The 24,829-nt window shown below is 29.5% G+C and overlaps 1 protein-coding gene across 1 annotated transcript in view; it reads right to left on the bottom strand.

Moving 5' to 3' along the window:
- The window catches only part of LOC111429313 (dual oxidase), a 32,908-nt gene extending 8,291 nt beyond the window's left edge, over nucleotides 1–24,617 (bottom strand). The window contains exons 1-5 of the mRNA XM_023065191.2: nucleotides 24,330–24,617; nucleotides 23,528–23,605; nucleotides 14,606–14,955; nucleotides 14,341–14,545; nucleotides 8,367–8,770 (exon numbers count right to left, since the gene is read on the bottom strand). Of these exons, the coding sequence (XP_022920959.2) occupies nucleotides 8,367–8,770; nucleotides 14,341–14,545; nucleotides 14,606–14,955; nucleotides 23,528–23,605; nucleotides 24,330–24,417 (1,125 nt within the window). The 5' untranslated portion in view covers nucleotides 24,418–24,617. The remainder of the gene's footprint in view (nucleotides 1–8,366; nucleotides 8,771–14,340; nucleotides 14,546–14,605; nucleotides 14,956–23,527; nucleotides 23,606–24,329) is intronic.
- Nucleotides 24,618–24,829: the final 212 nt, after the last annotated feature.

Here is a 24,829-nt window from a genome sequence, read left to right as displayed (position 1 = left end):
AATTGAAAATTAAAACTTTTATGAAGTTGCACTGGATTAAATGTGACTTCTTTGAAGTTCCTTTTTAAAATTCCTGCTTAAATGAAGCTTTTTGTTTGATGCTAATATTTCGGTTTTAATCGCAAGTTACGATGAAGTTTAGCCAATTTTGCTAGGTTCAGATATAGTATATTGAGTTAACATCAAAACTTCAGATCAGAATTAAGGTTATAAAGAAGTGTAGTAAATTTTGCATTGTTTAATTGAAGTTTTTTGTTTGGTTTTAATGTTTCGGCTATAATTTGAAACTGAGATGAAGTTTTTGTGAATTTAGTTATGCTTTGAAGAAGTTTTCTTGAGTAAAGAGTAAACTTCATACATTCCATTCAGTTTCATTTAAGTTCTTTCGTTTAATTTCTACAGTTTTTGTTATATTTCAAGTTTTTTTGAAGAATCTTCTCTTTTGTTAGATTTGAATGAAGTTTAAAAGTGAATATTAAACTTTTCAATTAAAATTGATGTTCCGATGAAGTTCTTGATGTATATTCAAATTTTTGCTTAAAAAATTGACGATTGGTTAAAGTTTTTATATTTATATTGAACTTCTTGTTCAAAATTTGAGTTTTGATGAAGTTTCATGAATTCTCTTTGTGTTTAATGAACACTCTTTATTTGATACTAATATTTCGATTACAATTACAAGTTATGATGAAGTTTCGTCAATTTGGTTAGATTTCGATGAAGTTTGTTGAGGTAATATTAAATTCTTCAATCAAAATTGATGGTCCGATGAAGTTTCTTGTATTGTATTTATAAAATTGATGTTTTTACGATAATGTTAAATATCCTCTTTCAAATGAGGTTTATAATGAAGTTTCATAGATGCAGTATGAATTAATTGATATTCTTTTTGTTGATACTAAACTTTCTGTTAAAATTTGTTAAAATCAATGAAGTTTATATTGGTTTTGATGAATTTTCATGAAATAACTTTCACTTCATGCAAGTTTCAAGAATAACATGATTTTTTTCGATGTGATCTGGTTTTAATGAAGTTTTTTTGCTTGATACTAACATATTGGTTGTAATTTCAAGTTATAGTGAAGTTTCATTAGTTTGCTTAAGTTTCAATACAGTCTTTTAAGTTAACATTAAATTTTCAGATCAAAATTAAGGTTTTGAAGAAGTTTAATGGATTCTGTCATGTTACAACGAAGTTGTTTTGCGTGATTTTTAGCATTTCGGCAATAATTTGGGACTTAGATAAAGTTTTTGAATTTAGTTAGGCAACGATGAAGTTCTTTTGAATAATTTGTGATTTGAACTAAAATTTTGATAAACTTTTATGGATGATGTTTAGTTTCATTGAGGTTTCATTGCTTGAGGCTACAACTTTGGCCATAATTTCAAGTTATGATGAAGTTTCGTCAGTTAGCTTAGGTTTCAATACAGACTTTTAAGTTAACATTAAGTTTTCAGATCAAAATTAAGGCTTTGCTTAATTTTTTGCGTTTCGGTTATAATTTGGGACTTAGATGAAGTTTTTGAATTTAATTAAGCAACGATGAAGTTCTTTTCAATAATTCCTGATTTGAACTAAGATTTTGATAAAGTTTTATGGATTACGTTTAGTTTTATTGAGGTTTCATTGCTTGATGTTGCAGCTTTGGCAATAATTTCAAGTTATGATGAAGTGTCGTCAGTTTTGTTAGGTTTCAATGACATCTTTTAAGTTAACATTAAGAAGTTTAAGTTAACAATTTTCAGATCAAAATTAAGAGTTTGAGGAAGGTTAATGATTTCTGTCTTATTTCATTGAAGTTATTTTGATTGATTTTTAGCGTTTCGGTTATAATTTGGGATTTGGATGAAGTTTTCGGATTTGGTTAGGCTTCGATGAAGTTTTTTTGATTAATTCGTGGTCTCAACTAAGAGTTTGATAAAGTTTTATGGATGATGTTTAGTTTCATTGAGGTATCATTGCTTGATGCTACAACTTTGGCTATAATTTCAAGTTATGATGAAGTTTTGTCAGTTAGCTTAGATTTCAATACAGACTTTTAAGTTAACATTAAGTTTTCAGATCAAAATTAAGGGTTTGAAGAAGTATAATGGATTCTGTCTTGTTACAATGAAGTTATTTTGCTTAATTTTTTGGGTTTCGGTTATAATTTGGGACTTAGATGAAGTTTTTGAATTTAGTTAGGCAACGATGAACTTCTTTTCAATAATTCCTGATTTGAACTAAGATTTTGATAAAATTTTATGGATTACGTTTAGTTTCATTGAGGTTTCATTGTTTGATGTTGCAGCTTTGGCAATAATTTCAAGTTATGATGAAGTTTCGTCAGTTCTGTTAGGTTTCAATGACATCTTTTAAGTTAACATTAAATTTTCAGATCAAAATTAAGAGTTTGAGGAAGGTTAATGATTTCTGTCTTATTTCATTGAAGTTGCTTTGCTCGATTTTTAGCATTTCGGTTATAATTTTAGACATAGATGAAGATTTTGAACTTGGTTAGGCTTCGATGAAGTTTTTTTGATTAATTCGTGATCTGAATTAAGATTTTGATAAAGTTTTATGAATTAAGTTTGTTTCATTGATATATCTTTACGTGATATTACAGCTTCAGCTATAATTTCAAGTTATCATGAAGTTTCGTCAGTTTGGGTGCATTTTAATGAAGTCTTTTAAGTTAATATTAAATTTTCAGATCAAAATTAAGAGTTTGAGGAAGGTTAATGATTTCTGTCTTATTTCATTGAAGTTGCTTTGCTCGATTTTTAGCATTTCGGTTATAATTTTAGACATAGATGAAGATTTTGAACTTGGTTAGGCTTCGATGAAGTTTTTTTGATTAATTTCTTTTGTTGATAGCAATCTTTCTGTTAAAATTTGTTAACATCAACAAAGTTTTTCCTATTAAAAGGAAAATTTGTATGTTAAGAGTGAAGATTTTGATGAAGTTTCAAGAATTAAGTTTGATTTCATTCAAGTTTCAAGAATGATTTGATTATTTTTCGATTTGGTCGTATTTTAATGAAGTGTGTTCACTTGATACTAACATTTTAGTTATAATTTTAAGTTATGATAAAGTTTCGACAGTTTCAATGAAGTTTTTTGAGTTAAAATAAATTTTTTAGATCAAAATTAAAGTTTTGACGAGTTTAATAGATTCTGTCTTGTTTCAATGAAGTTGCTTTGCTTGATCTTTAGCGTTTCTTGTATAATTTGAGACTTAGATGAAGTTTTTGAATTTGATTAGGCTTCGATGAATTTTTTTTAATTAATTCGTGGTCTGAACTAAAAGTTTGATAAAGTTTTATGGACTACGTTTAGTTTCATTGAAGTTTTATTGCTTGATGTTGCAGCTTTGGCTATAATTTCAAGTTATGATGAAGTTTCGTTAGTTTCGGTAGGTTTCAATGAAGTCTTTTGAGTTAAAATTAAATTTTCAGATCAAAATTAAAGTTTTGACGAAGTTTAATGGATTCTATCTTACGTCATTACAGTTATTTTGTTTGATTTTCAGTGTTTCGATCATAATTTGAGACTTAGATGAAGTTTTTGAATTTGGTTAGACTTGGTTGCTTAATTCGTGATCTGAACTAATATTTTGATAACGTTTCATGAATTATGTATTGTTTTATTGAGCTTTCATTGCTTGATATTACAGTTTCGACTATAATTTCAAGTTATGATGAAGTTTCGTCAGTTTGGTTACATTTCAATGAGGTCTTTTAAGTTAACATTAAATTTTCAGATCAAAATTAAGATTTTGAAGAAGTTTAATGATTTCTGTCTTATTTCATTGAAGTTGCTTTGCTCGATTTTTAGCATTTCGGTTATAATTTTAGACATAGATGAAGATTTTGAACTTGGTTAGGCTTCGATGAAGTTTTTTTGATTAATTCGTGATCTGAACTAAGATTTTGATAAAGTTTTATGAATTAAGTTTGTTTCATTGATATATCTTTACGTGATATTACAGCTTCAGCTGTAATTTCAAGTTATCATGAAGTTTCGTCAGTTTGGGTGCATTTCAATGAAGTCTTTTAAGTTAATATAAAATTTTCAGTTCAAAATTAAGATTTTGAAGAAGTTTAATGGTTTCTGTCTTATTTCATTGAAGTTGCTTTGCTCGATTTTTAGCATTTCGGTGATAATTTTAGACATAGATGAAGATTTTGAACTTGGTTAGGTTTCGATGAAGTTTTTTTGATTAATTCGTGATCTGAACTAAGTTTTTGATAAAGTTTTATGAATTAAGTTTGTTTCATTGATATATCTTTACGTGATATTACAGCTTCAGCTGTAATTTCAAGTTATCATGAAGTTTCGTCAGTTTGGGTGCATTTCAATGAAGTCATTTAAGTTAATATTAAATTTTCAGTTCAAAATTAAGATTTTGAAGAAGTTTAATGATTTCTGTCTTATTTCATTGAAGTTGCTTTGCTCGATTTTTAGCATTTCGGTTATAATTTTAGACATAGATGAAGATTTTGAACTTGGTTAGGCTTCGATGAAGTTTTTTTGATTAATTCGTGATCTGAACTAAGATTTTGATAAAGTTTTATGAATTAAGTTTGTTTCATTGATATATCTTTACTTGATATTACATCAGTTTCAGCTACAATTTCAAGTTATCATGAAGTTTCGTCAGTTTGGGTACATTACAATGAAGTCTTTTAAGTTAACATTAAATTTTCAGATTAAAATTAAGATTTTGAAGAAGTTTAATGATTTCTGTCTTATTTCATTGAAGTTGCTTTGCTCGATTTTTAACGTTTCGATTATAATTTGAGACTTAGATGAAGTTTTTGAATTTGGTTAGGCTTTGATGCATTTTTTTTGATTAATTCGTAATCAGAACTAAGATTTTGATAAAGTTTCATGAATTACGATTGGTTTTATTGAGGTTTCATTACTTGATATTACAGTTTCGACTATAATTTCAAGTTATGATGAAGTTTCGTCAGTTTGGGTACATTTCAATGAAGTCTTTTAAGTTAACATTAAATTTTCACATCAAAATTAAGATTTTGAAGAAGTTTAATGATTTCTGTCTTATTTCATTGAAGTTGCTTTGCTCGATTTTTAGCATTTCGGTTATAATTTTAGACATAGATGAAGGTTTTGAACTTGGTTAGGCTTCGATGAAGTTTTTTTGATTAATTCGTGATCTGAACTAAGATTTTGATAAAGTTTTATGAATTAAGTTTGTTTCATTTATATATCTTTACTTGATATTACAGTTTCAGCTACAATTTCAAGTTATCATGAAGTTTCGTCAGTTTGGGTACATTACAATGAAGTCTTTTAAGTTAACATTAAATTTTCAGATCAAAATTAAGATTTTGAAGAAGTTTAATGATTTCTGTCTTATTTCATTGAAGTTACTTTGCTCGATTTTTAACGTTTCGATTATAATTTGAGACTTAGATGAAGTTTTTGAATTTGGTTAGGCTTTGATGCATTTTTTTTTGATTAATTCGTGATCAGAACTAAGATTTTGATAAAGTTTCATGAATTACGATTGGTTTTATTGAGGTTTCATTACTTGATATTACAGTTTCGACTATAATTTCAAGTTATGATGAAGTTTCGTCAGTTTGGGTACATTTCAATGAAGTCTTTTAAGTTAACATTAAATTTTCACATCAAAATTAAGATTTTGAAGAAGTTTAATGATTTCTGTCTTATTTCATTGAAGTTGCTTTGCTCGATTTTTAGCATTTCGGTTATAATTTTAGACATAGATGAAGATTTTGAACTTGGTTAGGCTTCGATGAAGTTTTTTTGATTAATTCGTGATCTGAACTAAGATTTTGATAAAGTTTTATGAATTAAGTTTGTTTCATTGATATATCTTTACTTGATATTACATCAGTTTCAGCTACAATTTCAAGTTATCATGAAGTTTCGTCAGTTTGGGTACATTACAATGAAGTCTTTTAAGTTAACATTAAATTTTCAGATTAAAATTAAGATTTTGAAGAAGTTTAATGATTTCTGTCTTATTTCATTGAAGTTGCTTTGCTCGATTTTTAGCATTTCGGTGATAATTTTAGACATAGATGAAGATTTTGAACTTGGTTAGGCTTCGATGAAGTTTTTTTGATTAATTCGTGATCTGAACTAAGATTTTGATAAAGTTTTATGAATTAAGTTTGTTTCATTGATATATCTTTACTTGATATTACAGTTTCAGCTACAATTTCAAGTTATCATGAAGTTTTGTCAGTTTGGTTACATTTCAATGAGGTCTTTTAAGTTAACATTAAAGTTTCAGATCAAAATTAAGATTTTGAAGAAGTTTAATGATTTCTGTCTTATTTCATTGAAGTTGCTTTGCTCGATTTTTAACGTTTCGATTATAATTTGAGACTTAGATGAAGTTTTTGAATTTGGTTAGGCTTTGATGCATTTTTTTTTGATTAATTCGTGATCAGAACTAAGATTTTGATAAAGTTTCATGAATTACGATTGGTTTTATTGAGGTTTCATTACTTGATATTGCAGTTTCGACTATAATTTCAAGTTATGATGAAGTTTCGTCAGTTTGGGTACATTTCAATGAAGTCTTTTAAGTTAACATTAAATTTTCACATCAAAATTAAGATTTTGAAGAAGTTTAATGATTTCTGTCTTATTTTATTGAAGTTGCTTTGCTCGATTTTTAGCATTTCGGTTATAATTTTAGACATAGATGAAGATTTTGAACTTGGTTAGGCTTCGATGAAGTTTTTTTGATTAATTCGTGATCTGAACTAAGATTTTGATAAAGTTTTATGAATTAAGTTTGTTTCATTGATATATCTTTACTTGATATTACAGTTTCAGCTACAATTTCAAGTTATCATGAAGTTTCGTCAGTTTGGGTACATTACAATGAAGTCTTTTAAGTTAACATTAAATTTTCAGATTAAAATTAAGATTTTGAAGAAGTTTAATGATTTCTGACTTATTTCATTGAAGTTGCTTTGCTCGATTTTTAACGTTTCGATTATAATTTGAGACTTAGATGAAGTTTTTGAATTTGGTTAGGCTTTGATGCATTTTTTTTGATTAATTCGTGATCAGAACTAAGATTTTGATAAAGTTTCATGAATTACGATTGGTTTTATTGAGGTTTCATTACTTGATATTACAGTTTCGACTATAATTTCAAGTTATGATGAAGTTTCGTCAGTTTGGGTACATTTCAATGAAGTTTTTTAAGTTAACATTAAATTTTCTGATCAAAATTAAGATTTTGAAGAAATTTAATGATTTCTATATTGGAATCCATGTTGCAAGTTAAATATGTAATAAATAATAAATAACTTCTACTTGCTTTATTTAAATATACAGTCGTACTTAAATATACAGTCGTAATTTCCTGAAACATGTACGACTGTATATTTAAATAAAGCAAGTAGAAGTTATTTATTATTTATTAATGATTTCTGCCTTGTTTAATTGAAGTTGCTTTGCTTGATTTTTAGCGTTTCGGTTATAATTTGAGACTTAGATGAAGTTTTTGAATTTGATTAGGCTTGGTTGTTTAATTCGTGATCTGAACTAATATTTTGATAAAGCTTTATGAATTTCGTTTAGTTTCATTGATATATCTTTACTTCATATTACAGTTTTGGTTATAATTTGAGGTTTTCATGAAATACTTTGAGTTAATATTACATCTTTTCATCAAAACTTACTTCTTATTGAAGTTTTTGGTTGACAATTTTTGACTAAAATTTAAAATCTCGATTAAGCTTTCATAAAATCCATGGTTATGTTAAAATTTGAAGTTTCTTTATTAGTATTAGAATTCTCTATTAAAAATTAAGGTATAAATAACACTATTTTCATTAAAGTTTCTTGAGAAGTTTGGGTTTTGCATTATGACAACATATATTGGAAGAACTAAAAAAATAGGTTGAAAAAACTTGGATAATTGAATGTACTGGAAAGTACACAATAAAGAAAAATAAATAAAGGTTTAACCATGGGAAATCCACTAAAATTAATTTATAAATAAGAATAATAAAGAATAAAACCATTCCAATGCGTCACGAAGGTAAAAAAGCAGGTATTGTAATCGAGTGTGGACTACATTATTCGAAACGATCTAAAAGATAGTTTGGGAAACCTTCCCACAGAAAAATAATAAAAAAAATTTGATTACCCAACAATCCGCGAGGTTAACCAACAAATAATACATAAAAAGAAACTTTTCTTTAACAATAACCAACGTCAAATGAAACTATTTACTTCTAGCCATAAATAATACCATTTTATTGTTAACTTATTAGCAACGCTTAGTATTCAAATTAAAAAAATACTCTTTAAGTAATTACTTATCTTTGAACAACCTTCATATTAATTTTTATTAACTACTTACATTTGAATTCCACCACGTTGAGCATAAACGAATCGCTTTATCACCCGATGACGTTTTCTTAAAATTGCAATTCCCATCTCTTCGATAAATCCCCGGCGGAATTAATGAGTGTCCAAAACGAAACGCGGCGCTTTGAAACACGTGGGTTACCCCAGGATGTAAATCGGGGTTGTAACCTTGATACGGTGGTAAATCCTCCCCGAGAAACGCGGGGAGATATTCATAAATGATTATATTTTGAAGGGTTGCAATAACAATTCTTCGAGCCTTTTGAAACACGTCTTCGTCCATCCATTTAGGGTGGTCCTTGTAGATTTGATTCGCAACGAAATTGTGGTATTGAAAGAAAAGGATTCCTAAGGTGAGTAAGGCTGGGTTTTGATTCGTTCTTGGGTCACCTAACACTGAAAAAGAATTTTTTTTTGTTAATTAAAAATTTCGCTTAACTTTATGTAACGAAAACGTCATTTGGGATTTTTATTGAATAGGATGCAGCAAATTTTCTTTTTATTGATAATAACTATAAATTTAATTGATGGTACATAAAAGTTAATAAATTGAGTAATTAATAAATCAAATAAAAAATTATATCTTAATAAATTTAATAAAATTAATACAGTAGAACCTCCATATAATGGACTATTACGTGAAAGGGAGTGTCTGGTATATTTATTTATTATACTAATTTTTTTAGAGCGATTAAAACTAATTATAAATTAAAAAGGAACAGTAATAAGCCATGCGGGGAGAGAAGAGTTCCATCCAATCACAAAACATCTTTTGTGACCATCGTCCTTGTGTGTGTTCCAGAGACAGAACGTCGCGCCTTTATTTCTTTATATAGGTAAGATAAAGGCGCGACGTACTGTCTAGAACGCACCATCTTTTCCGATTGCTCGGAACCCTCCCCTCCCCGCAGAGCTTATTTCTGTTTCTTTTTCATTTATACTTTGATTAACTCGCTCTAAAAGAATTAGAGAGGCATAATTTTGAAAAACTGATAATGGTATCCGATAAACGCAATTATTTGACATATTTTGGTCAAATCCGCGATGAAATCCACAGAGCCGTTTTCGACATAACGGCGTCATACTAAAAAGCGAAATTTCCGCGAAACTATGTGGAATACCGAAAGAATAAAATACGCCCCTCATTAAGTACACATCAGGCTACCACCTGTTTAAAATTGAAATTTTTTCATCATATAGTTTTTGTGAAAAAAAATCGCAAAGCGGATAAACTTGCCGACACCGTAAAAAATAGGGTATCTTTTTCATTTAACTCGCGATAAAAAAAAAAACGCAGATCCAAAAATTTTCAAATTAACATATGTTACGTAGAAATGTTCAGTGATTAAAATATACTTTGCCGCAATTTTTTTTGGGGTTGCGAAGATATCGATCTCTAAACTGAGGGGCCTTGACTTTTTGCACGGACAGTAGTCATTATTAGTGTTGAGGAATAATTCCCCAAGTTTATGAGTATAAGTTGAAAATCACCCTGTACATATAATATTTATTCCAAGCACGATAGAATCCAAGAGGACTGCTTTATCGCATAAATGAAATTACGAATGTTTCTAGTTCTAGGTTTTGTTTTAGTTCAATGAAAAATATACAACAATCTAACGCTGAATAACAGCTAAAACTAGAACTAACACTAGACCTAGAACTAGAAATACTCAGGTTTAGCATGAGTTATGAGTATGAGGAATACGATGTAGCTCAAATGAAGTTGATCAAAATTTCTGTCCAACCTGAAAACTACAAATATACCCAAAAAATAGTTTCTACAAAATAAAAATGACAATAATAATTTTCTTTCTCTATTTGTTGCTATAGGCAATAAGGCATACGATGCACTTCAAACTCGACTACTATCGGTGCCAAAAGTCAAGGGACCGATAAATCCAATCAGAAAAGAGTATGTGTTCCAGAGACAGGACGTCGCGCCTTTTCTTTTTTATATAGGTAAGATAAAGGCGCGACGTACTGTTTAGAACGCACCATCTTTTCTTATATAGAATACTGCAAAAATAAAATATGCTCCTCATTAAGAACACATCCGGCTACCAGCTGTTCAAAATTGAAATTTTTACGTCATATAGTCAAAAAAACCCCAAAGTGGACAAAGTTCATTAAACTCGCGATAAAAAGAAAACCGCAGATTCGAAAAGTTTAAATTAACATATATTATGTAGAAATGTTCAGTGATTACAACATACTTTAACGCAATTTCTTTTTTTCGAGGGATTGCGAAGATATCGATCTCTAAAGTGAGGGGTTTTGATTTTTGGCACCGATAGGATAGTAGAAGTACAAGAAAACCACATCACTAGAGAAATAAACAGTGGCAGAAATAATTTTCTTTCTGAATTTGTATCTATAAATGATGAGGAATACGATGCAATTTAAATAAAATTAATCAGATCTATATTTGCTGTTTTAAGATAATGATGATTACAATGCAAGTCAAACTAAATTGATCAGAAAATCTGCTCAACTGAAAGAGAGAAATATAGGAGAAATATAAGAAAGACCTGTTTTTAGAGAAGTACAACACGACAAAAATATTTTTTTTTCTCTCTTTAATGATATAAACGATGAGGAATACGATGCAATTTAAATTAAATGAATCACAACTTCTGTTCAATTCGAAATTTGCTAGAATTCAATGAAAACTGGTTTTCAAAAGGAAATAGGAAGTGGCAAAAGATTTTTTTTGTCTACATTTGCTGTTTCATAATGATGAAGAGTAGAATGCAGGTCAAACTAAATTGGTCAGAAATTCTGCTCAACCTCTAAATTTGCAAGAATTTCCAGAAGAAGTGATTATCCAGAAAAATAAAACATTACAAAATCATTTTCTCTCATTATTTCCTGGTATAGGTGATGAATACGAAGCACACCAGATTAAATTAGTCAAAACCTCTACTTAGCTCGAATTTGCAAAAATTTAAGTAAAACTATTGAACTAAAACTAGAACTAACTCTAGACGTAGAACTAGAAAGTGATAGGGTTTTGGTGTGCGTCTTCACACAATCTAACGCTGAATAACAATTAAAACTAGAACTAACATTAGGGTTTAGTCGTGAGCTAACATTAGTGTCTTGAGGGACGTGCGGCTAAATCCAAATGTATCTAGTTCTCCGTCTAGTATTAGTTCTAGTTTTATACTAGCATTATCACTAGAACTAACATAAGACCTAGAACTAGAATCATTCAGGTTTAGCCGTCTTGAGAGACGTGCGGCTAAATCCGAATGTTTCTAGATCTAGGTCTAGCGTTGGTTCTAGTTTTAGTTCAATATGAAATATACAACAATCTAACGCATCATTGTTAGTTCAAGTCATCTGTGTTCTTCAACGTTAGTTTGTTTGATTTTTAGCGTTTCGGTCATAATTTTAGACTTAGATAAACTTTTTAAAGTTAGTAAAGTTAGTAAGGTTAGGCTTTGATGAAGTGCTTTTGAATTAATTCCTTATTTCAAGTAAGATAATGAATACTAGAATACAAGTCAAACTAAATTGATCAAAAATTCTGTTCAACTCGAAATTTGTAAAAAAATAAGAAAACCCTGTTTCTAGAGAAATACGAAACAACAAAAACATTTTTTTCCTCGGTTCGATGATGTAAATGATGTGGAATACGATATAACTCCAACTAAGATGGTCAGAAATTCTGGTCAACCTCAAAATTTGCAAGAATTTCCAAAAGAAGTGATTATCCAGAAAAATAAGTGATGACAAAACCATTTTCCCACATTATTTCCTGGTATAGGTGATGGACAATACGAAGCTCACCAGATTAAAGTAGTCAATAGCTCTACTTAGCTCGAATTAGACACAAAATTAGACAAAAATTCAAGTAAAACTATTGAACTAAAACTAGAACTAACTCTAGACGTAGAACTAGAAAGTGATAGGGTTTTGCGTGCGTTTTCACACAATCTAACGCTGAATAACAATTAAAACTAGAACAAACACTAAACCTAGAACTAGAAAGTTTCGAATGTTTCTAGTTCTAGGTCTTGTGTTAGTTCTAATGATAGTGCTAGTGTAAAACTAGAACTAACACTAGATCTAGAATTAGAATCATTTGGGTTTAGCTGTCTTGAGAGACGTGCGGCTAAATCCGAATGTTTCTACTTCTAGGTCTAGTGTTAATTCTAGTTTTACACTAGCACTATCACTAAAACTAACACAAGACATAGAACTACTATCATTCGGGTTTAGCCGTCTTGAGAGACGTGCGGCTAAATCCGAATGTTTCTAGTTATCGGTCTAGTGTTAGTTCTAGTTTTACACTATCATTATCACTAGAACTAACACAAGACCTAGAACTACAATCATTCGGGTTTAGCCGTCTTGAGAGACGTCCGGCTAAATCCGAATGTTTCTAGTTCTAGGTCTAGTGTTAGTTCTAGTTTTAAGTAGCATTATCACTAGAACTAACAGAAGACCTAGAACTAGAATCATTCGGGTTTAGCTGTTTTGAGAGACGTGCGGCTAAATCCGAATGTTTCTAGTTCTAGGTCTAGTGTTAATTCTAGTTTTACACTAGCACTATCACTAAAACTAACACAAGACTTAGAACTAGAATCATTCGGGTTTAGCCGTCTTGAGAGACGTGCGGCTAAATCCGAATGTTTCTAGTTATCGGTCTAGTGTTAGTTCTAGTTTTACACTATCATTATCACTAGAACTAACACAAGACCTAGAACTAGAATCATTCGGGTTTAGCCGTCTTGAGAGACGTGTGGCTAAATCCGAATGTTTCTAGTTCTAGGTCTAGTGTTAATTCTAGTTTTACACTATCATTATCACTAGAACTAACACAAGACGTAGAACTAGAATCATTCGGGTTTAGCCGTCTTGAGAGACGTGCGGCTAAATCCGAATGTTTCTAGTTGTAGGTCTAGTGTTAGTTCTAGTTTTACACTGTCATTATCACTAGAACTAACACAAGACCTAGAACTAGAATCATTCGGGTTTAGCCGTCTTGAGAGACGTGCGGCTAAATCCGAATGTTTCTAGTTCTAGGTCTAGTGTTAATTCTAGTTTTACACTAGCACTATCACTAAAACAAGACCTAGAACTAGAATCTTTCGGGTTTAGCCGTCTTGAGAGACGTGCGGCTAAATCCGAATGTTTCTAGTTCTAGGTCTAGTGTTAATTCTAGTTTTACACTAGCACTATCACTAGAACTAACACAAGACCTAGAACTAGAATCATTCGGGTTTAACCGTCTTGAGAGACGTGCGGCTAAATCCGAATGTTTCCAGTTATCGGTCTAGTGTTAGTTCTAGTTTTACACTATCATTATCACTAGAACTAACACAAGACCTAGAACTAGAATCATTCGGGTTTAGCCGTCTTGAGAGACGTCCGGCTAAATCCGAATGTTTCTAGATCTAGGTCTAGTGCTAGTTCTAGTTTTAGTTCAATAAGAAATAAACAACAATCTAAGGCTGAATAACAACTAAACCTTCAGCTAACACTAGCGTTAGAACTAACACTAGATCTAGAAGTAGAAAGATTCGGGTTAAGCCGTGCTTCTCTTAAGACGGCTACACAGGAATGTTTCTAGATCTAATATGAAATAATAAATAAGAAAATAAATGTTAAGAATTTGCTCTACTTTGAAAATGAAAAATTAATAGGAGTTAATTAAACGTAGACATTAAAAAGTGAATTAGCAATTTAAATACATAAACAACCCAAGTATATAAATAATAAATTCCTTGAGGAAATCCTCATTTTCAATAAATAATCTACATTCACCATGAACTAAACGGATTTCAAAGAATTAAATGCTCGGTTGTTTTACTATTGATTAAAAAGTGAAAGGAGTGTAAAGTAGTATTTGCAACACTCTGAGATATAATCGGCTGCTCTTCGTTCAACCGGCGAATTGCTTTGAGTGATTCGAAAATGGTATAATTAGTTTTATGCGAAAGCAAGGCGAAACTTACGAAATAACGTTTCCGAATTGGACATGCGCATCTGTTCTGGAACTGGATTGTTAAACAACGGGATCCTCATCGAGTTTCTTTGCGGCATATTTCCGGCATTCTCCGGTCTAAAGGTCCCATTTGAAAATGATCTCATCGTATTTACCCAAGGTTCACTTGTACTATATATGAAACTACCATCTATCCAACTTGTAACTTGATTCAACTGCAAATTTAAAAAAATCCAAATTAAGTTTAAAGAAAATTAAATTTAAATTTTTCTTACTTGCTCCCTTGGACTATTTGGACTTTGCCCAGTTTTTCTATCATAAGCGGCACGATGAAAAGGGATATGTTTGTTTCCATCGCATTGTTTATCGTACATATGATCGCATTTTTCCACTTCGATGTTGTGCATTTCGATTGGGCAACCGCTTTCACTGGCCATAACAATTTCCGACGTGACCAATTGACCGAAAAACGCTAAAAGGGCGGTTTTATTGTTTAAAGATGCTAAACCGTCCGCACCACGCATAAATAACCGACTTAGTTTTCTTGTACTCGGTCGATCTTGACCAGCCATCATATAAACTCCATCAGAATAAGCCGATGATGCTTTACGAATAAGATGACTATCTAAAAACATCAACAAAATAATTTAAACCATAAATCATTTCTTAACGCTATAATTTATTGATAACAATCAACCCAAAGAGAAAAAAAAATAAATGATGTTAAACAAACGAGGTCATCTAATAATAATTTTTTGCTTAAAGTTGTTTCTTTGTGTAATGATCCTTTGTTTTCTTTAAACTAAAAATGTAAAACATCGGGTATCTTCTTTAACATTAACAAGAATTGTATTTTATGTCAGGTGTTCAAGAAGCTAATTGAGTCTGATTGAAAGTATTTACTCGTCCGCTGACATCATTGACCAATAGATATTTTTGCCACGATCGCTTCAGTTTTTTATTTCTTGCTCTTTACCGATATATGTAGTTCTTCTGGTCGAATTTGAAATTTAAAAATGACTTTTATAATTCAAACGCGTGATTTTAATAAAAGATTTGCAGCAAGTTAACCAATTATGGATTATTAGCGTAACTTATTTTTGCAATTAACTTATTAAATGAGTATAAATAATGATTAAATCATTTAATTTATTGGGTTAAACCACAAATGCCGCAAATTACATAATGAATGCTCATAAATCATTTTGTTAATGTTGGTTTGTTTCAATTAGCTTTTCTATTCTAGTTAAATGATGAATTCATTTTTAATTGATATACAGAGCAATAACTCAAGTATTTTTTTCTGTTATTCTGGGATCAATAAACTTTCCAAATCAAAAAAATATAATTTATAACTGTCTCGAACCTAATTCTAACCATTTCTTAGGTAGGATGTAAAAATCGCCGAAATCTCAAAGAAAACGATCTTTGTTTTAAAATCGAGAATATCTCAAAAACTGAGAGGAATAGAGAAAAGTAGGATTTATTAAAATTGTTTAAAATGACCTCAAAAATTGATATTTATAATTAATTTTAACTTAAGAATGACTATTTTGTAGGTATAAAGCAAAATTGCTCAAAAACATAAAGAAAACGATGTTTGTCATTGAATCTGAGAATAACATTAAAACTAAGAGAAATAGAGAAAAGTAGCATGGATTAAAGTTGTTTAAAATGAGCTCAAGAATATATATCCAATATCTATTTTAACTTAAGAGTGACTACTTGGTAGGTATAAAGCAAAAATCCTCAAAATCATAAAGAAAACGATGTTTGTCATTGAATCCGAGAATAACTTTAAAACTAAGAGAAATAGAGAAAAGTAGCATGGATTAAAGTTGTTTAAAATGAGCTCAAGAATATGTATCCAATATCTATTTTAACTTAAAAGTGACTACTTGGTAGGTATAAAGCAAAAATCCTCAAAATCATAAAGAAAACGATGTTTGTCATTGAATCCGAGAATAACTTTAAAACTAAGAGAAATAGAGAAAAGTAGCATGGATTAAAGTTGTTTAAAATGAGCTCAAGAATATATATCCAATATCTATTTTAACTTAAGAGTGACTACTTGGTAGGTATAAAGCAAAAATCCTCAAAATCATAAAGAAAACGATGTTTGTCATTGAATCCGAGAATAACTTTAAAACTAAGAGAAATAGAGAAAAGTAGCATGGATTAAAGTTGTTTAAAATGAGCTCAAGAATATATATCCAATATCTATTTTAACTTAAGAGTGACTACTTGGTAGGTATAAAGCAAAAATCCTCAAAATCATAAAGAAAACGATGTTTCTCCTTGAAACCGAGAATAATTTAAAAACTAAAAGGAATAGAGAAAAGATGCATGGATTAAAGTTGTTTAAAAGAAGTCAAAAAATATATATTCATCATCAATTTTAACCTAACTATGACCATTCTGTAGATATAAAGCAAAAATCCTCAAAATTTCAAAGAAAACGATGTTTGTCATTGATGCCGAGAATAATTCAAAAACTAAAAGGAATAGAGAAAAGTAGCATGAATTAAAGTTGTTTAAAATGAGCTCAAGAATATATATCCGTAATCAATTTTAACCTAAGAATGACTATTTTGTAGGTATAAGGCGAGAAGTCTTCAAAATGTCAAAAAAAAACAGTATTTCTCATTGAAACTGAGAATAACTTAAAATCTAAAAGGAATAGAGAAAAGCAGCATGGATTAAAGTTGTTTAAAAGGAGCCAAAAAATATATATTCATCATCAATTTTAACCTAAGTATGACCATTTTGTAGATATTAAGCAAAAATCCTCAAAATCTTAAAGAAAAGGATGTTTGTCATTGAAACCGAGAATAACTCAAAAACTAAAAGGAATAGAGAAAAATAGTATGAATTAAAGTTGTTTAAAATGAGCTCAAGAATATATATCCAATATCTATTTTAACTTAAGAGTGACTACTTTGTAGGTATAAAACAAAAACCCTCAAAATCTTAAAGAAAACTAAGTTTCTCCTTGAAACCGAGAATAATTTAAAAACTAAAAGGAATAGAGAAACGATGCATGGATTAAAGTTGTTTAAAAGAAGTCAAAAAAAAAATTCATCATCAATTTTAACCTAACTATGACCATTCTGTAGATATAAAGCAAAAATCCTCAAAATTTCAAAGAAAACGATGTTTGTCATTGATGCCGAGAATAATTCAAAAACTAAAAGGAATAGAGAAAAGTAGCATGAATTAAAGTTGTTTAAAATGAGCTCAAGAATATATATCCGTAATAAATTTTAACCTAAGAATGACTATTTTGTAGGTATAAGGCGAGAAGTCTTCAAAATGTCAAAAAAAAACAGTATTTCTCATTGAAACTGAGAATAACTTAAAATCTAAAAGGAATAGAGAAAAGCAGCATGGATTAAAGTTGTTTAAAAGGAGCCAAAAAATATATATTCATCATCAATTTTAACCTAAGTATGACCATTTTGTAGATATAAAGCAAAAATCCTCAAAATCTTAAAGAAAAAGATGTTTGTCATTGAAACCGAGAATAACTCAAAAACTAAAAGGAATAGAGAAAAATAGTATGAATTAAAGTTGTTTAAAATGAGCTCAAGAATATGTATCCAATATCTATTTTAACTTAAGAGTGACTACTTTGTAGGTATAAAACAAAAACCCTCAAAATCTTAAAGAAAACTAAGTTTCTCCTTGAAACCGAGAATAATTTAAAAACTAAAAGGAATAGAGAAAAGATGCATGGATTAAAGTTGTTTAAAAGAAGTCAAAAAATATATATTCATCATCAATTTTAACCTAACTATGACCATTCTGTAGATATAAAGCAAAAATCCTCAAAATTTCAAAGAAAACGATGTTTGTCATTGATGCCGAGAATAATTCAAAAACTAAAAGGAATAGAGAAAAGTAGCATGAATTAAAGTTGTTTAAAATGAGCTCAAGAATATATATCCGTAATCAATTTTAACCTAAGAATGACTATTTTGTAGGTATAAGGCGAGAAGTCTTCAAAATGTCAAAAAAAAAACAGTATTTCTCATTGAAACTGAGAATAACTTAAAATCTAAAAGGAATAGAGAAAAGCAGCATGGATTAAAGTTGTTTAAAAGGAGCCAAAAAATATATATTCATCATCAATTTTAACCTAAGTATGACCATTTTGTAGATATAAAGCAAAAATCCTCAAAATCTTAAAGAAAAAGATGTTTGTCATTGAAACCGAGAATAACTCAAAAACTAAAAGGAATAGAGAAAAATAGTATGAATTAAAGATGTTTAAAATGAGCTCAAGAATATGTATCCAATATCTATTTTAACTTAAGAGTGACTACTTTGTAGGTATAAAACAAAAACCCTCAAAATCTTAAAGAAAACTAAGTTTCTCCTTGAAACCGAGAATAATTTAAAAACTAAAAGGAATAGAGAAAAGATGCATGGATTAAAGTTGTTTAAAAGAAGTCAAAAAATATATATTCATCATCAATTTTAACCTAACTATGACCATTCTGTAGATATAAAGCAAAAATCCTCAAAATTTCAAAGAAAACGATGTTTGTCATTGATGCCGAGAATAATTCAAAAACTAAAAGGAATAGAGAAAAGTAGCATCAATTAAAGTTGTTTAAAATAGGTCAAGAATACATATCCAAAATCTATTTTAACTTAAGAATGACCATTTTGTAGGTATAAGGCAAAAAATCCTCAAAATCTTAAAGAAAACGATGTCTGTCATTGAAACCGAGAATAACTCAAAAACTAAAAGGAATAGAGAAAAGTAGCAAGAATTAAAGTTGTTTAAAATGAGCTCAAGAATATATATCCATAATCAATTTTAACCTAAGAAGGACTATTTTGTAGGTATAAGGCGAGAAATCTTCAAAATGTCAAAAAAAAACAGTATTTCTCATTGAAACTGAGAATAACTTAAAATCTAAAAGGAATAGAGAAAAGCAGCATGGATTAAAGTTGTTTAAAAGGAGCCAAAAAATATATATTCATCATCAATTTTAACCTAAGTATGACCATTTTGTAGATATAAAGCAAAAATCCTCAAAATCTTAAAGAAAAAGATGTTTGTCATTGAAACCGAGAATAACTCAAAAACTAAAAGGAATAGAGAAAAATAGTATGAATTAAAGATGTTTAAAATGAGCTCAAGAATATGTATCCAATATCTATTTTAACTTAAGAGTGACTACTTTGTAGGTATAAAACAAAAACCCTCAAAATCTTAAAGAAAACTAAGTTTCTCCTTGAAACCGAGAATAATTTAAAAACTAAAAGGAATAGAGAAAAGATGCATGGATTAAAGTTGTTTAAAAGAAGTCAAAAAATATATATTCATCATCAATTTTAACCTAACTATGACCATTCTGTAGATATAAAGTAAAAATCCTCAAAATCTTAAAGAAAACTATGCTTGTCACTGATGCCGAGAATAACTCAAAAACTAAAAGTAATAGAGAAAAGAAGCATGGATTAAAGTTGTTTAGAATGAGTCCAAAAATATATATCCATAATCAATTTTAACCTAAATATGTCCATTTTTTAGGTACAAAGCAAATACTGACAACATTTCAGATGAAAACAGACTTTTATTACTAAAATCGATCATTACCCCAAAATTAAATCGATGGGGAAGAAACGTATTATGTATGAGCATAACTCATAATGAACCAAAAACATTATTCCTAACAACTTTTAACCTAGCTCATACTATTTCCTGGATACCATGGAAAAATCACTCAAAAATCTCAAAGTGGATGTTTCTCATTGAAATCGAGAATAACACAAGAACTAAAATTGATAGAGACAAACGACATGAATGAAAATGTTTTAGAATGTTGAGGGTTATGTTATAACAAATTATAAGTTTCCAAGGTGGTCACTGCTTGAATAAAATTTAAAAAATCGTAGAGTAAATATGAGGTTTGTTGAAAATCGATTAAAGATAAATAAGAAGTGTTTTCTCCAAACAACTAGAAAATTAGAAATGAATCTTTTTGAGGTATCAAAACAACTTTTATTCATAAATTATACAAAATTTTAAGTTTCTCATATGATTAGTTCTTAGAATAAGAATTTCAAAAAATCACCGACTTAATTTAATGACTATGGGAAGTGAAATCAATGAAAAAATTGTTTTCTCCAAAACGGTTAAGAATTAAGAAATGAAACTTTTTGAGGTTCTAAAGGAACATTTAAGGTTGTGTTATACCACTTTATAAGCTTCCAGGATGACTACTTTATTTTATATAAAATTTTAAAAACATAGATTTAATTTGACCTTTGTTGAAAAACTGGTTAAAGAAATAAATTTTTTCTTCAAAACGGTTTGGAATTAAGAAATGAAACTTGTTGGGATTCTAAAAGAACGTTTGAGATTAGGGTATATATATAAATTTACAAGCTTCTAGGATGACCACTAAGGTTACGTTTGAGATTATGTTAAAATCACCGATTCAAAGTGAAATTAATGAAAATAAATGTTTCTCCAAAACGGACAAGATTTAAGAAACGAAACTTGTTATGGTTATAAAGGGACATTTAAGGATATGTTATACCAAATTATAAACTTCCAGGATGACTACTTTATTTTGTACAAAAGTTTAAAAATTGCAGAATTGCTTGAAGAATGAGGTACCAACAGATGAGGGTTTGCTGATCGATATCAATTCAACATTCGCGCTTAGCATAGTCAGTGATACGATTGTGAGCAGTTACTTTGTTTAATTAATCACTGAATACGAAAACCTTTGTAGTTGAAGTCTACCAAGTGGATTGCCTTAATACGTTTAAATGTAAGTGCAGAATAGTCCAGAATATTATCTAATAGATAACAACGATTTATCCAGATGGGGCTAAGAGGTGGGCTGCTTTGATGATCCTTGTTGGTAGCAGTGAAAATGAGTAGAAAGTGTTGGTAGCATTCTAATTAATGAGTTCTGGAATTAAGACACGAATTTGTCAATAATAAATTAGAATGTTCCTGAATTAAACTTGATTGACTGGAAATACTAATCTACCATACTGATTACCAAAAGAGAAAACAATTATAAAGATAGCAGCATCGTTCTGTTATGTTTTGATGGTGAGAGTGATGGAAATAAAAATGATCGCTTAGAAGCTAGAAATGATGACGATAATAATGGAGAATAGATAACAATAAATTCAGAAACTAAGAAAACTCATTAAAAAGTGTTTAGCTCTAGAAAAACGTACTAATAAATTGTCAAAATTGTCAAATAGGGATTTAAAGCCCCATTTTCGCAGGATGGAAGTTTGTTATTTCGAGAATTATCGTCTCTAGGTGGAAATTCTAACCTTGCCATTACAATTTGACCTTAATAACAATTTTGAATAAAATCTTATAAATCTTTATCAATATTACAGCTAATATCTCAAAATTGACTTCACATAAACACGTCAAAAATTATGTCAACTTATAATTGGACCGCCTTATGTATCACTTGACTAAGCGACAAATGAATAATGTTGAGAAATTAACTTACAAATTAAAGTTTAAAAAGTTGTAAAATGAAATTAAGGACGAAGTGTTAAAATTTAAGAACACTCTATTTTAAGAAAAGAAATATTGCCAGGAACGATTAAATAATTCATGAACACGAAGACTTGTCGATGTGAAGATTGCATTTTAGGTTCAACCGATGTTCGTTATGGAACATATTTATTTTGTTCATATTAAGAAACTTTGGAAAAATTCAAGAATCATCATGTGGTTTAAAATGGTTCGATAATTTTTTTAATCAATGTAAAATAACCCAAAAAACACGTTAAAAATAAAAAGAAAGTGCGGAAAAGTGACTAATACTAGATTAACTTCAGTTATAAAACTTCTATTATATGATAACTAACTTCAGATTTAAAATGTCAACCTCAATTTTGACATATTTTTAATCTTCATTAAAAATCCTTTAAAATGAGTACAAACACGACATATTTATCTTCAATATTAATGAAGTTATGGTCAACTTCCGGTTAAGAATGTCAACGTCAATTTTGACATATTTGTAATCGTCGTGAAAAATCCTTTAAAATAAGTCCAAACATGATAGGTTTAATTCCAATATTACTCGAGATATAAGCAACTTCCGGTTTGAATTGTTAATGTCATTTTGACATATTCTTAATATTTATAAAATGTCTTAATATCTGTCACAAAAACAAAAATATAATAAAAAAAATAAAAAATTAAGGTTGGTATTAATATTTAAATATTAAATTGCTATCTTTATTGTTGCTAACTTCAGGTTTAATGTTTTTTATTCTAACTTTTTTGTTTTTTGAGATAAGTGCGTCATCTTTGGACTCATTTTAAAGGTTTTTCAATGAAGATGACAAATATGTCAAAATTGACATTGACGTTTCAAACCGGAAGTGATTGTATTTCAATTAATATTAAAGGTAAATATGTCGAGTTTGGACTCATTTTAAAGGATTTTTTATGAAGTTGACAAATATGCCAAAATTAAAAGTTGAAAGTTCGAACTTTTTAGTTTTTTGAGATAAATGCGTCAAGTTTGGACTCACTTAAAGGTTATTTTATAAAGATTACGAATCTAATAATAAAATTAAAGTTGACATTTACAACTGAAAGTTTTTTCACGACTCCTGAATGTTTCTAGTTCTCGTTCTAGATTTAGTTCAATAAAAATATACAACATAGTAATATCTTATGCTAACTAGCGCTACCTACCACTGCCACTAGAACTAACACTAGACCGAGAACTAGAAACATTCGGATTTAGTCCCACGTCTCTCAAGGCGGCTAAACCCGCATGATTCTACTTCTAGGTCTTGTGTTAGTTCTAGTTTTAGTGCATAAAAAAAACGTGATTAACGCTTAGCTTTATCCTTTAGAACAAATAGTATTTTAGGTCTTTCACTTAGTCAAGTGATGTATAACGCGGTCCAATTAATCATGCCCAATAATTAAATAAGCCAAATAAATAAATATGTTTAACAATGACCCTGCATCTCTTAAATTCCTCAACCAGTCCCTTGGTATGAATCATGCTGAGTAAACCACCATATTTTATATCTTTTGTGCATCTTCCGTCCTTTCTGACATGCTTTGTAAGTAAGCTTTGTTGTAGCTTTGTATGTAACAGTTGGAACAATTTTTTTCAATTACATTTTAAAACTTGCAAATTTAAAATAAATAAAAAATTTGTTTTACTTACTTGTTGAACCCCAATTAGGATGTGCAACATTATTAAACCAACCATCATATCGTTGCTTTTCAGCCTTATATCCCGGATCTAAACAATAAAAAACCCATGATAAATTAATACCTTTTGAACAAAATCCCCTGAATTCATTAAACTTTACAACGTAATAATCAATCATTATAGCCGAACAAACCGGTACGAAAATTTCTAGAGCAAACGACTCAAAAAAAATCTAAATCTTGTAATTTGCACATTTCCAAGGTGTACGACTAAGACCCAAATAACGAAAAAATCTGGTTAATTTTTTTTTATCTTAATCTATAAGAACTGACGAAATTATCGTTTAAAAGAATCGAGAATTACCAGTTTACTAAAGTATTCCGGATATGTTACAATGGAAAGTCGATAATCGTTCTAAACCCGTATATAACAAGAATGTTGTAATTGTTAAGTTAAATGTGGTAAGCTCGGATTGAATTTCTTTATTTAAAACGAAAAAAGTGTCATCAACAAATTGAGATTACGTGCTATGTTTAGGAGAATTAACTCATAAATTGATAATAAAAAGGAAAAAAACGTGAGCTTCGTATTACGTGATGTGGTCATTCATATTGAGATTATCGCAGCACACGGAAATTTGGGTCAATGCTGTTTCTCTGGTTCGCGTTCAACAGTTGCAGTCGCGATCCACAAGAATACCAAGAAAGTTTTTTTTTCGGGTCACATAAAATTAATCATTTTTTTTAAATTTATATAGTTATATACAATTATCATTATGAGATAAATTATTTAAAATTAATTTTTTAACACCTACCGGAAGAAACTTTTGAGAGAAGGAAAAATTCGCAAAGAATCGCTAAAAAGAGAAATCTTCGATAACAACTTTGTATTGATAAATCCATGATGAAAAAGAACTTTAATTGTTTTAATCTTATTCTTTCATATTTAATAATTAAAGACCCGGTTCGCGAAATTTTTTAATTTTAAAACTTCTAATTTATAAAGCACATGTTTTCGCCCGCATTTCCGAGATGATCATACGAAGAACTTCATTATACGCGGGACCCGATTGGTAGTATACTGAACGATCCGACTGAAGGAAAAACTATATACTCCTCGAAGAGAAAGTGTAGGCAGAACTCGATTTTGCCGCGAAGGAACGTGCCGAGTCGAAATACGAGCGCGTTTCCTCTCCGTCCCCACCATTTTTAACAGTCTCTTTTGAAAGAAATGCGTTGAACCCCGCCGGTTTTAAATCATCGTCGTCGTTGAGCATATCAAGTACTTCTTGGAACAGAAACGATGTGTCATATA

This window comes from Onthophagus taurus, chromosome 1 (assembly GCF_036711975.1).
Source record: "Onthophagus taurus isolate NC chromosome 1, IU_Otau_3.0, whole genome shotgun sequence".
NCBI lineage: Eukaryota > Metazoa > Arthropoda > Insecta > Coleoptera > Scarabaeidae > Onthophagus > Onthophagus taurus.
This window is presented reverse-complemented; position numbering and strand designations above follow the sequence as displayed.